At 34.9% G+C, this 14145-nt stretch overlaps 2 protein-coding genes across 2 annotated transcripts; both read right to left on the reverse strand.

Moving 5' to 3' along the window:
* Positions 1–6986: 6986 nt before the first annotated feature.
* On the reverse strand, positions 6987–8956 carry LOC144997480 (uncharacterized). The gene is made up of 7 exons (XM_078957393.1): positions 8849–8956; positions 8635–8768; positions 8472–8553; positions 8274–8364; positions 8032–8195; positions 7565–7944; positions 6987–7498 (listed from the first exon to the last, which is right to left on the reverse strand). Exons 3-6 carry the CDS (start codon positions 8537–8539, stop codon positions 7896–7898), a joined length of 372 nt encoding a protein of 123 aa, XP_078813519.1. The 5' UTR covers positions 8540–8553; positions 8635–8768; positions 8849–8956; the 3' UTR covers positions 6987–7498; positions 7565–7895.
* A 674-nt stretch (positions 8957–9630) lies between these two features.
* Positions 9631–10788, reverse strand: LOC145046219 (uncharacterized). The gene has a single exon (XM_078994516.1). It carries the CDS (start codon positions 10786–10788, stop codon positions 9631–9633), a length of 1158 nt encoding a protein of 385 aa, XP_078850642.1.
* Positions 10789–14145: the final 3357 nt, after the last annotated feature.

The following is a 14145-nucleotide window of genomic DNA, read 5'->3' on the forward strand; positions in this document are numbered from 1 at the left end:
TACACCTACAATTTCTAGACTAATCATGATGTTCAACATGGTACAACACCATCGTTTAAAAATGTTTTATCCATAATAATTATTGTTGTTCTACTTATCTTTCACTTCATATTTGCATAACATAATAAATTATTATAAGTATGTAATCGAATTTTACATACAAAGACCATCATGCAATCAAATAATTATATACCTGGACTTACGAAATGATAAGAATACAGTGCTAATGTGTAATGTCAGTGCAGGAGCTTGAAAATGAAAATAACAAGTCTAACAAGTACATATCTCATTACCAACTCAGATATCAATGAAGAAAAGTCAAAATTGGGTAGGGAGCAGTAAATAGCTTAACAAATGAAATCAAAACGATAATTTCAACTTTTCTAATTAAGAAATTGTACTTCAAAAAAACTACAAATCCCTTCAAATTTAGAATTTATACTTCATATTTCTTTCCAACTATAATAATCACATTATTACAAAAGGTAGATTTTCGAAGTACGATGCTTTAATAAAACGAAAATGAAAATAGTCATGTACTTTTGCTACTTACCTTTAGTTCAGCTAAACATCGGGAAGAGATCCAAAGTCCCCAAGAACCTCATCGCTCAGCATGGGTCCATTATGGTTCCCACCCCCATAATGCCTATGGGTGAAGCAAATTGAATTTATTCCATTCTACTGCTCTTCATAGAAAAAAGTACAGCCATATGCAATTTCCAGTTAAAAAACGATGAAAAATAAGAAAAAAATTATTATAAGAACCATAAAGAGATAATAGTTCCAAAATGAAATCATGACAAACGGAAACAACCGTCAAAACTCACATGATATAGATATAGTCAACATACCCGTAACAACAAATGTCTTATAGAGTGGAATTTATCATGTGTTAAGTTACTAGATAAGAAGAATAAAGAAAAGAAAATGATATTGTCATAAAGATATGTTCCTAATTACAAATACAGTAATGAAGCAACATTGTACTATTTGCTGCAAATTCAAATGCCATTAATTTCTTAGCCTTTTTATATCAACATTTGGCTTGGTTTTTTTTTTTTTTTTTTTTTTTTTTCAAATCTACCATTGCTAGTTCATACTAAACACCATAAAGATTGCATTAAATAATGTGATAAAATCAGTCTAAACTTGAAATATTTTCAGTTTTTCTTCATCGGAAAATCGTCAAGGTACAAAGCTTAAGCTAGGTTTAGCTAACAAGAACAAACATGGGTTATGCTTTAACTGTTAAGTGAAAGCAGGAGAAATTGTTGATCAAAAAGTTACCTTGGGTGTCGAGAATTATTTAAAGATAATGTTTAGTGAGCCATGGCGTATTTATGCCCAAGCTTGATTCTCATGCTTCAACCATCTACACAAAAGGGAAATGAAACCTATGAAACTCTATAAAGACAAGATCTTTAATTGGTTTGTGTACAAAATGTTAATGTTAAGAACTTCTAAATATAATGTCAAACAAGTGGCCTTTAATTAATAGTTGATGATAATTTAACTTTTTTATGCAACACATCACACATCATGTAATAATACCTAGTGAGACCAGAGAAGTCATATCTCATATAATAACAACCCAATTCATCCAAGCTTCTTTTAATCCAATATTGTAATAAAAAGAATTATGAGAGTTTACAAGTAAGGTTAACATGATAGAGGTTATTGCTACTGATATTTAGAAAAATCAATAGATTAAAGGAAAAACTTGTTAACTATGTAAACTAATCAATAAACATCTCGTTGGGGAATTTCATGAAAAACCTGGTGCTCATATAAAAGAAAAGGTAGTACTGAATGCACTACCTTTTAATCACAACCACGGAAACCATAATTCCATCATAAAATCAATTAACAACCGTAGTTGACTTAAGGTTCTTAACATCTCAATTCATGGAAAAAATAGATAGGTGAAACAAAAATTGCAAAAGATAATTTTCAGATCGATGAGATTGTATTGCAAGTGTTGAACGTTCCAAAATGTATTGATTTCTAGCTACAAGTAGAAGAAAAAAGAAATGGATTACACACCACATTTTTACTAGATTCACTAAAAGTGAATCGATCAATATAACTGACACTGAGATAAGTTGCGAACAAATCCACATTTTCAGAAAATGTGGATTACAACAAGAAGATTTACGAATCAAAAACAGTAAACGAACTTGAAGCAGGAAGGTATACTGGAATTGAGTTGGATCTTTCGAAATACAGTAACCTTCAATGATTCACTGTAAAAAAGGCCAAAAAGTTGTGGAAAACGAGAACAAATTCATCATCGAATAGAGACGGAGACATGACGGATTTGTGTTCTTTGAAACTCGGTAATGAATTAGATTAAAGAAGAAATTGATTAGAATTTTCAAAGACAATGAAGAAACTCATTTTTTTAGTAGTGTTAATTTTTTCAGAAAAATTCGTTTTATATTGTGGTTTTATATCGGAAAAAAAATTAAGCTACCATAAAAAATTTCAGGTTATTTCTAAATGGATCAAAAGACAAACTAGCCCAAATGGTCTAAAAATTTTAAGCACACACCAATTAATTTATTGAAACAAAGAGGTATTAAGATTTAAGCCCAATAGTCCAATGAAAATAATTACGTAATCTCGATTATCCGATATTCCGATCGTCACTTCATGCGTGCGTGTCTTCTCAATTTCCGACTTCAGCAATCATTTTTTGCCTTGCTGCGATCGTGGAGACGTGAACAAGCATTCTCAATTCTCAAATCACAATTGTAAAATTTCAAGCACATCCTCCGCTCCTCGGATATTCCATCACAATGAAACAAGTTAGTATAACCAAAATACTCACCCATATTATTTTTTTAGGTTAATTAAAATTCAAAATTTTTGTTATTATTTTCAAAATTAGAAATTAACAATAACTTTGTGAAATTAGGGACTTAGGTGTTGTTTGTTTCACAGAATGTTGTTGAAGGAATTTGAATTGGAATTGGAAAAGGAATCTGTGAGGAATTTGAATCCAATTCCATATGTTGTTTGGTTGGCAGGAAGTGGAATTGGAATTCATTCCAATATCTGTTTAGTTCGGAGGAAATGGAATTTGAATTCTTGTAAAATGATATAATTACCCTTTTTTCCTGTTTTGCTTAATTTTACCTTGCTTTCTAACTTATATATAAAAATACATCATGAAAATTATAAAAACAGTAAAATTTTGGCGGTGGTGGCAGTAGTTGTAGGAGCAGTGGTGGTGGTGGCGACGATAATGGTAGGTAGCGGTGATGGTGGATGTGACGGTAGTGGTGATGGTGGCAGTGGCATTGATTGTGTTGGCGGAAGTGGTAGTGATGGTGGTAGTTGCAGCTAGTGGCGATAGCAATGACGGTGATGGTGGTGGTGGTGGTAGTGGTAGTGCTGGTAGTGGTAGTGGTGGTAGTGGCGGTGTTGGTTAGTGATGGCATTGGTAGTGGTGGTGGTAGCGTAAATGGTGGCGGTGGTGGTGGTAGTAGTAGTCGGTGGCACAGCTACGGTGGTAACGATGATGATGGTAGTGGTGGTGGTGTCGCACGCAGTGGCGGTGGGTGGCAGCGGTAGAGGTGATGATGGATGGTGGTGGCGGCGACGGTGGTGATGGGTGGTGATTATGGCGGTGGCAGTAGCCACGGTGGTGGCAACGATGGCGGTGGTAATGGTTGTGGCGGTAGCAGTGGTGGTGGTGGTGGTGGTGGTTGGTGGAGCGGCAGCAGTGGTGGTGGTAATAGTGGTTGTGGGTTTTCCATCCAACTTTGGAAGGAATTCATTTTCTTCCATATGGTGGAAAGTGTATTTCATTTAGGGTTAATACTTAATGCTTATTTGTTGTTGAAACTTGAAATCAAGTTATAGTTGATATATTTTTATTGTAGATTTCTATTTGTTCGTTTGTTGTTGAAACTTGGAATTGGGATTATAGTTGATATATCTTGATAATTGATAATTTGACTGTAGGTTACTAGGTTGTTATTTATTGATTGTTGTTGAAACTTGAAATGAAGTTTATAGTTCATATTTTTTATTGTAGGTTGCTATTAAAGTTTTTTCAAAAGACATTTAGATGTTGGAGACAACAACGGTGAAGGAACTTCCAAAAAAAATAGGGCTAATGAAAATAATCAAGTTCAACAAACTAATCAACCAATACCAAAACCACAAGAAACAAAATCTAATGAACCTACTCAACTTCCACAAACTAATCAACCAATGCCCAAACCAAAAGCGACACAATCTTTTGCTTTGAATGATCTTCCTTCGGACCCGGGGGATAGGCCAAAGATTACATATTATAATCCTAATCAAAGGGATGAAATAAAGAAGACATATTTGATTAAAGGGCCTTTTCAACCAAAGGGTCATAGTTTTGAATATACATTATTTAGTAATAAGCCAAGACGTTTTGTTGTGTAATGGTTTACTAATTTTCCATGGTAAGAGTATAGGATAAAAAAAATAAGAAGGCATATTGTTTTTGTTGCTATTTGTTTGGAGATATGGTAGGGGAACAAGGTGGAAGAGATGCATTTATAACCGAAGGCTTTGACAATTTGACTGAAAAGGCTCATTTCAGAAACATATGGGTAATATTCAAAGTTATCACCATAAGGCCCAATAAAAGTGCGATTTGCTATTGAGAAAAAACCAATCTATTGGTGAAGTCTTTCATAAGCAAACAAAACTTGAGAAAAGTAATTATCAAATTCAATTACGTGCTACAATCGATAGTTGTAGATTTTTATTTAAAAATGCATTACCATTTCGTGGACATGAAGAGACGGAAAAGTCTAATAATAAAGGACTTTTCATTGAAGTATTATCTTTGATTAGAGAAGATTTTTAAAGTTACTTTAGAAAATGCTCCAAAAAATGAAAAGTTGACTTCTCCCACGATTCAAAAAGATATGGTCGATTTCTTTTCAAAAGAGATAATTAAGTCTATTTGTGATGAAATTGGTAAAGATGTGTTTGCTATTTTAGTTGATGAGTCTAGTGATGTTTCCAAAAAAGAAAAATTGCTATAGTTTTGAGATAAATTGATAGACTAGGGATTGTAAAGGAAAGATTTATTGGAATTGTTCACGTGTTGGATACATCTTCTTTGACTCTTAAAGCTGTCATTGATACCGTATTTTCCAACAATAAATTGAGTATGACTCAGATGAGAAATCATAAAATATTTATCCGTTTAAAATTTAATACGATATTAGTTTTATTTTTATTTCTTATAGTTTTTTATTAATTTTTTTCAAACATATAGGTGAGTGGACCAAGTTATGATGGAGCAAGTAATATGAGTGATGCATTCAACGGTTTGAAATCTTTGAATTTAAATGAAAACAGTTCTGCACATTATATAAAAGGGACAAAGAAAGCATTGCTAGTTTTTAGAAGCGACTTCGTTAGTAGAAAGGGACAAAGAAAGCATTGCTAGTTTTTAGAAAAGATGGGTTTCCACAAATTTGGAAGAATGTATGTGCTTTTTGTGAAAAATATAGTATTGAAATTGTGGACATGTTGGAATATTATGTTACCCCACGCAAGCGTAGGACCAATAAGACTAATCAACATCATTTTGAAGTTGTGATTTTTAACACAATTTTAGATATGCAAATTCAAGAATTTGGGGATAGGTTTAGTGAAGTTGGCACGGAGTTGATGGAGAACATGGCGGCATTGAGTCCTTGTGACTCATTTTCTAGTTTTGATAAAACAAAGTTGTTAAAGCTAAGCGAGATATACAAAAACGATTTTGACGATTCAGAAAGGGCGCAACTTAATGGACAACTTGATATCTATTATCACTCTTTGCTCCATGATGAGAGATTTTTTAACTTGAAGGGAATTGCAGACCTCTCTCGTTTGTTGGTGGAAACCGGGAAGCACCTCTCTTTTTCTTTGGTTTATAGATTATTAAGACTAGCATTGTTTTGCCCGCCATAACCGCAACCATTAAACGGTGTTTTTCTACAATGAATTTCTTGAAAACCGATTTGCGTAATAGAATAGGTGACGATTTTATGAATGGTGCTTTGATTTGTAATGTAGAAAAATAAGCACTAGAAAATGTTAAAAATGAAAATGAAATTACTTGCTTTCGTAAAACGAAAGATCGAAGAGGTGAATGTAATTTTGTTTTTGGAAGTTGAACTTTATGTCTAATGAAATTGCGGTCTTTTTTTTTTCTTATTGTATATTAGACAAACGTTTTTTTGGGATACCCCTTAAGTTTGACCCTGAGTCCACCATTGCTCAATAGTTGGATACTATTTTTATGGGGTGTGTGTGTGTGTTTTATTTATTTATTTATTTTTTGCATTTTCATGATTTATAGTTGTTTTCATCTTATGCATTCAAAGTTTGTATGGAAATGCATTTTTTTACGCACAATAAAAACATACTTTAATTTAAATTTGTAATGCTTTTGTAATCCGGTGGTTTTATTGTATTAAAGTGTCATGGTGAGCCGTTCTAATGGATTTTTTGAGCAAAATGTATTGCAAAAGGATATTTTCCATTTTGCTTACAACTAACACACTGCCTAAAATGGCAATAGGCTTAAATTGTGTTGCTATTTTTTGAGCATTTACATTACAAGCAAACTTTTAATTGGGAGAGTTAGTAGAAGATTTGAAAAAAACAAACAAACAAACAAAATGACATAAAAACGTGCATATTTATGGAGCAAAAAAACCTAGATAGGGATTATTCATCCATTCACTAAATTCCACCAGGGGAGATTGAGGGGTATACATGTTATTTCGTTTGATCGTTCATAATTTAAGATTAAAAAAACTAGTATGTTAACCCGCGGAGAACCACGGGTCACAATTTTGTTATTTCTTGTCGGTGTTAGTGCAAGCAAAGATAAAAGAAGGAATGTTATGAAAAATGATTATTTGTAGTTGTCGTGAAAGGTTTGCATGTCTGAACTATTTATGTTGAAATAAGTTTTAGAGGATGAAAAACATGCAGATTTGTGTGTTCCTGTTAATATTTGTATGTGAAAGCTTGTATTCACACTTGTATTGTAACGTTTAAATCGGGTTGATGATTAGTTTTGGTTTTATTTGTGTTTTGTAGGTTTGTTTTTAGTTGGTTTTCTTCTTTTGAATGTGCTTGTGAAATGAGTGTAAGGAGCTTATTTTTAAATAATATTTACAGATGATTGTTTTGACATTATTTGTTGTAAGCTAGACATTGGCATTGTGAATACTCATATAGAAAAGTTGTATGTTCAACAAAGTAAATACTACTTTATATTGGCAGCAATCCAATGTATGAAGACTGTTGTTCTATATACGGTGGTTTAGGTTACGTTGTGCCATACATCAATACCTATATAAGAAATCCTTGTTGGTTGGTAGGGGTTGTTATGTTGAAGGGAAGTTAAAGTTGCTTTTCTACTTGTTGGTGCTAGTCTTGACATGTTGTTGATCTTGTTTGTATCTTTTGCGTTTTGGATTTGATGTTTCACTTGCAGCATCTGTCCAATAAGTAAAGGTTAAATAGGTGATGGTGTTGTGTATCTAGATTTGTTATTTGTTTATACCTGTGCGGTGAAGTGTTGACCGTTTTACTAGTTTGGGTGTTTTCATGGGTGTGATTGGTTTTTTTTTCTACTTTGTTGATCGACGGGTTGTGAAGGTGATACTGGTGTTTTTAGTGGTGAGGTCATTGTGTTTTTTGAATGCTTGATGTCAGTGACTGAGGTCATCATGAAGCGAATATTTTTTGTGGTTGATAATTTGGTGCATTGGAGGTAGAAAGTTATGAGTGATCCCTTGCATAGTTGTAATTGTTGTGGTAGGGTATTTGATTCTTGATTTGGGTATTGGTAGATGATTTCTTGTCAAGTAGTCTTTGCCAAAGTGCATGTTGCCTCATCGGACATGAAGATGGTAATTGTGTCTGATTTGTCGGTGACAATGACTGAGATTTTGTACATGTGAACAATATTGTTGTTTATTTTGTTAACAAAGTGATCGGTAACTAAAGTATAAGGGATGGATTACATACCGAATTAACGGTGCACTGATAGATCCATGTGAGATGTGTGAGATGCAGAACCAGTCATTGCTTTTTTTGTGTGTTGACCTCCCACATGTGGTGCAGGGGATGTGGTACCAAGTATCTTTGAATGTGAAGTCAGATATTATTGCTGTAACAATGAATAGTTTGTCCTTCAAAAAAGTTTAAAATGTAGATTGGTAAGTGGTAAGTACTGGTGTGTATATTTAAGATGATGTGTTAATTGTTACCGCAATTTGATGGTAGTCAGATGTTTTTAATTGTTGTAGGTTGGTAGTTGTTGTAGGTGGTGTGGGTTTGCAGTGGAACTGATCGCCAAATCTATTGGTATGAATGTTGTTTGCATGTTTGGTGTATGCTGGATTTTGTTAACATTTGTTTCATCTACATATCCATAAGTAGGGAGTGGTGCTGGTGAAATATGTTACCTTGTTATGAGGATTTGTGTTTCCGGTATTTCTGGGTTTACATACATGTGTGTTGCGCTGGTGGGCATGAGTGTCAAAGTCCCTACATCATAACCATTAATTTTATTGCCTCAAGATTGTAAGTAGTAAGCTATATGATGAATGCATGTGATATGTTGCTAACCGTTGTAGTAGGTGGATTTCACGTTGGTGAAGGCGAGTACGGTTGTGCTATGATGTGATGTAATTGAAGGACGGTTAAATTTTTCTGGGGAGTCGATGCACTCTTTCCATAGTAGTTTGGTAATTTCCTCCCCTCTTGGACCAATTTTAGTACAGATAATCGTTAAGTAACTTTTTTAATCATATGTATTGCAAAAATAATGCGAAAAGCTTACCTTTCATCAAGCAAGGTGAGTGCCACAAATGGTTCTTTGTTTTTCTTCTCACGATCTTTGATGCTGATGGAACCCTGATAAAGTCTGAGTGCAGATATAAATAGAATGTAATATTTATTTTTGGAGTCATTGAATTTATGTGTATGTGGATGTAATACGTGTTCTTGTACCTGGCTTTTCTAGATTTTTGTATGCTATGATGTGGAAATGTGCTTGTTGGTGGAAGCGGAACCACATATGTGGAACTGTGTCAGAGTCTGGAATTTATTCAATCGTTGAAGCTTGACCAACATTTATTACTACGGGATGATACAACACTTTTAGATATTTGTCTAGTACTGTGGTGTAGTCTTTAATTCGGTAACAATGTAATGTTGACATGATACACATTGGGTGAGCTTCATTTGTTTCGTGTGCAAGCATTTGGATTGCATTTCCCTTTGTAAGGATCATATGTTATTGTCTGTTAATAATGAAATCAATAATTTAAGGTAATATTAAGACTTGTGATGACACTTACATGTTTGTCTACTACGATGAACCATCTTTCATTTCTTCCAATGTTGGGTATCCATTGTCGTAGAACTCGTACTTCAATTGATTTTCCTGCTGAACCATACCGTAAATTTGAAATGCTTTCAACTTCTGACGACATGTATCTGTAGATAAGAAAAGATTATAAGCGTTAATGTTCAGAGTTAACTTTTGTATATTAAAATTATAAATATAGATAGTTGTGAAAGTTGATGTTTGGTGGATAACATTTGCTTTGGATATGTTATTTAAACCTCACGCATATCAACCATCATCAACAAATCCTTATATACTACATTCTTGGTGTTGTTCAAAGGAAAGTCTTCCTCCTGTTGTAACAAAATCTTAATTGAATCTGGTGAGGTGGCTCTCGACAAAGCAACATATAACTGCTCGGGCGCAAAAGTACTGATTGTGAAAGGTACAGTCCAACTTTTTTTGAGGGATTGCCCTTGGCTTTTATTGATGATCATTGTGTAGCAAACTTTAAGAGAGAATTGTTTTCTAGTAAAGGTGAATGGTAAATTTGTACTATTGTGTACAAAGTTTATTCTTGGAAGGTACACTCGTTTTCCAACAGATGTGCCTGTAATTATGAATGCCTCAATTACAGTTGGTAATAGTTTTGACACAATTAAGCGTGTACCATTACAAAGTCCTTCTCTTTGGTTGATGTTTCGCAACAACATCACACGGGTATTAAGTTTTAATAGTAATCTGTGTGCAGGAATACCTGAGAAGTTGAGTTTGTTTAGATACTCTTGTGGGTATAGAGTGTTTAGTTCCAACGTGTCATGACTTTGTGATTTTATAGAGTCAGAACTGTTGTATACAGTTTCATTACCAACAGTCTTTGACATAATCAAACTATTCACCCTATCTGCGGTTTCATTTTTTGGATAGATGATGGCTCTAACAGATAGTTCCTCAGGCGATGGATTGGTAATTACATCAGAATCGTATACAAAATCTATTAGAGCTTTCAATCTGTCGGTTACTGAGTTGATTAGGATTGACTGGGGTATTTCTATGAGTTTTGTGTTATCTGGGTCATTTCTATCTTGGGATCCGATATTTCCATTTCCGATATCAAGTAGCCATGAGGCAAACTGTGATATCCGATGGATATCTCTATCTGAGTTGGATGGTTGCGACAAACACATGTTGTGGTGCATTCTGAAAACAATAAAGTGCGACCACAAGTATGAATTGGGTAAACTGAGGTTAATTATCTTTGATTTTTCACTTTTTGGGTGAATAGGAAGTGTTTGTCGGAAGTCACCCCCTAATAGTATTGATAAACCACCAAAAAGATGCTCATCGTCTTCGAGGACATCTTTAAGTGATTTGTCAAGAAATTCAAAGCAACGATGATCACTCATCGGAGCTTCATCCCATATAATCATGGAAGTTTTCTTTATGATTTCTGCAAGTTGTGTTTTCTTTTTAATGTTGCACGAGGACTTTTCGGTTAGATCAACAAGAATGATAAATCGAGAGTGTGCGGTTCAACCGAATGGCAATAGAAGTGAGGCTATTCCTGATGTTGCGACAGCAAGAACATTTTTTCCCATGGATCTGAAGTATGAAAGTATTTTTGTCCTGAGGTACGTTTTTCCCGTACCCCCGTGACTGTATAAGAAATATTTTTGTCCAGAGGTACGGTTTTGTTGCATTTAGCATTAACAACAACTTGGTAAATTCTAAGCTGTTCAGGATTCAACTGTGATACCATTGACGCATGCTGAGAAAGTAATAATTTTGTATTGTTGTTACTTTCTTCAAGAATTAGACGATTTTTTAGGACAGAAAGAACAGATGGGATGGCATTGGTAACCCGAAATCTGAAAGAGATTTTGACGGGGTTGATGCAAGTAATATTTTTTTTTTTTTTTTTTTTTTTTTTTTTTTTTTTTTTTTTGTGTATTTCGAGGAGTATATGTTGTTCTGCTGTTGTTCGATGTATGATGACATTTGAAGTTGAGGCATTGTAAGTGTAGGAAAAGGTTATGTCGTCACCGATTTTGGACTTTGCTGCCTCCCAAAATAAAGGAGGGTTACCTACCTCACAAAAGAGAAGTAAATGACATAAGAAAGGAGGGTTACCAAGTAGATGCTTCATTGAAAGCTGTTAGCCACTCTCTATCATTACCGGTTAATCCTAAAGCTTCGCATGTCTCTCGAAATGTATTGTGTGTTGTCCCACGTATGGTTCTGACATCATCGAAGGATTTGCATCCCTTTTGGTGATATAGCAAAATTCGTAAATAAAACAATTCCCCAGTCATCGGATGTACATATGCGAGTCGACCGATAGTAGTATTAGTTGTGACCGTATTTTCTGTGACAATTCTATGGATCCAACCTTTAGGTATCGTGTCCCAACGATATTTTGTGGGGTAGTCGATGTATGTCAGGTCGTTCCCACGAGAATCTCGTTGATTTTTTTGCATCCATTCTGTTAATGTAGTAAAGCCAAACCCTGGTTTGTTAATCAAAGAAGATAATTTGCTGTTCTCTTTAAAAACAGTAGGTTGCATACTTTCCAAAGGCACGACTAAAACTTGTACAGGTGGATGACGTTCGTGGATGGAAAATTTTAGGATCCTCCATGCAGCTTCATGCGGACATATGTAGCGACCGTCTAATTGGTTTTGGAAACCGTTTCTTACATTTATTATCTTGCATACATGGAACATTTGTATTTAGTAAACCGCAAGGACCATGTAGCATACACGTGGTAACAGTCCTATACAGTGCAAGTTCGAGGGCCGGATCTGGAAGCTCTGCAGAATTGTACTTGTCTATATCTCCGCCCTCATGTATTTTGAAAGGAGATGCAACCCATAGGAGGGTGTGACAATGGGGTAAACCTCTCTTCTGAAATTCGATGGTATAAAGATCTATATATCAAGTGAAAGCACGTGATTATAACATAAGGCAGAAAATTTGTAAAAAAATAAGAGTTATCAAAAAATTAAATGAAAGGACAAGAACGTACATGCAGTAACTTCTCCAAAAGTCTTGTCTTCCTTAAGAAAATTGATAAAAGCATGTACTTTTATCTTGAATACTTGTGCAATGATATCTGGTCTTTTATGAATATCATGTTGACTCACGGAGTCCATGTATATCTTGTACTCGGGCCATCTAACATTGCAGGTGAATGTGATGAAGTACTGCGGTTTCCCATGAATCCTACATATGGCCAATGCATCCTGGTAGTGCTTATATATGTACCCGGGTCCACTAGCAAAAGAGGAAGGGAGGAATACACACCTACCAATGACATGGCCATCTGTTTCGCCCTTGGATAATGCATCATATATGCCACTTATGTATTCGATACGTAGTTATTTTTGGTGATGCTCAATAAAATCAAGACGAGATTTCTCAATGCAGGTGTAAGCATCGACCAAATATTGGTGGAAAAGGCGACGACCGTGTAAGATAAGAGAGTAATTAGCATAACGCTCATGTATCTGATAACTATAATACATGTTGTTAGTCAAGCTCCTATCCCGTATTGTACGAAGATGTAATGTGGGCGACCAACCATCTTCCCGGTATGGAAACAACAACAGATATTGCAAGGGCATATAACTTACATGAAGATTACTAACACGGTGAGCTAGGCTTGACTTTGAGTAGACGATGATATCATAGGTGGCTCTAGTTGCATCATCACCGCAAATGATACAACCCAAAGTACCCGAAACCGGCGGCCCATATCTTCTACCGGGGACAAGAGCAAATAACCTAACACCATACGAATCCAAGTTCATGGAATGAACTATTTGTTTTGCTGTTCTAAAGGTATATACATATTCATTATGTGTATTTAACAGATGAGTTAAATATTCCACAACAGTTGGAGATAAGTGGACATCATCCTCACTACAGAAAGAATGAAGCCTGTTAGATAGCTCATTGTCCGTGTCATACATATATAACTACAAAAAACGTGGACACTGACTTGCCTCCACACAAAATGATCCAATCCAATGTGAAATCTGGCCAGAAACCTTAAAGACATAAGGTCATCCACCGTTATTGATCAAGTCATCAACCTGTGCACCAAAAGAGGTCATAGCGAACATGGAATTGTAGGCTCTAATATTACGCATAAAGTGATCATCCTCAAAATATTCTAACAACAAATGCTGGCGAGGAAGAGGGTGCGGAAGAACAACATAACCGGAGTTGCAGCACTTGGTATAAAGCGGATGATTAGCTCGAGATAAGTACAATGTTAACCTAATAATATTTTTGGCTTTATTTTGTATTGGGTTTTATGATTGGGCCTTTTCGCTAGGAAACCCTAATTAGCTTGTCTATATATTATGTCTTTCCTTTTCATTGTATTTGTACTTCTCTTTGATAATAATATGAAAGCCTAGCCGTTATATGTATTTCATTTGTTATTTTACATGGTATTAGAGCTCGGTTGATTATCTGTAGTTTTTTCGTTTTTTTAGGGGTGAGTACTGTTCATCGACACTGTTCATCGGAGTTACTGTATATCGATTACTGTTCACGATTACTGTTCATCGCACTATTCATCGGTAGTATTCACGTGCACTGTTCATTGTCACCATTTGCAATTTTGGGGTATGCCTTTTTTGCTCGTTTCTGTATTTGGTTTGGTTTGATTTGTTCGTTTGTCGGTTTTGAGGGTTTCGTTTTCGTCTAGCTTTGTTGATTTCGAGATCTTGATCATTTTTTGTTGCTACTCGTATTTACTATTTGACTGATATTGAAAT

Source organism: Lactuca saligna, chromosome 5 (genome assembly GCF_052625555.1).
Source record: "Lactuca saligna cultivar CGN05327 chromosome 5, ASM5262555v1, whole genome shotgun sequence".
Taxonomy (NCBI): Eukaryota; Viridiplantae; Streptophyta; class Magnoliopsida; order Asterales; family Asteraceae; genus Lactuca; species Lactuca saligna.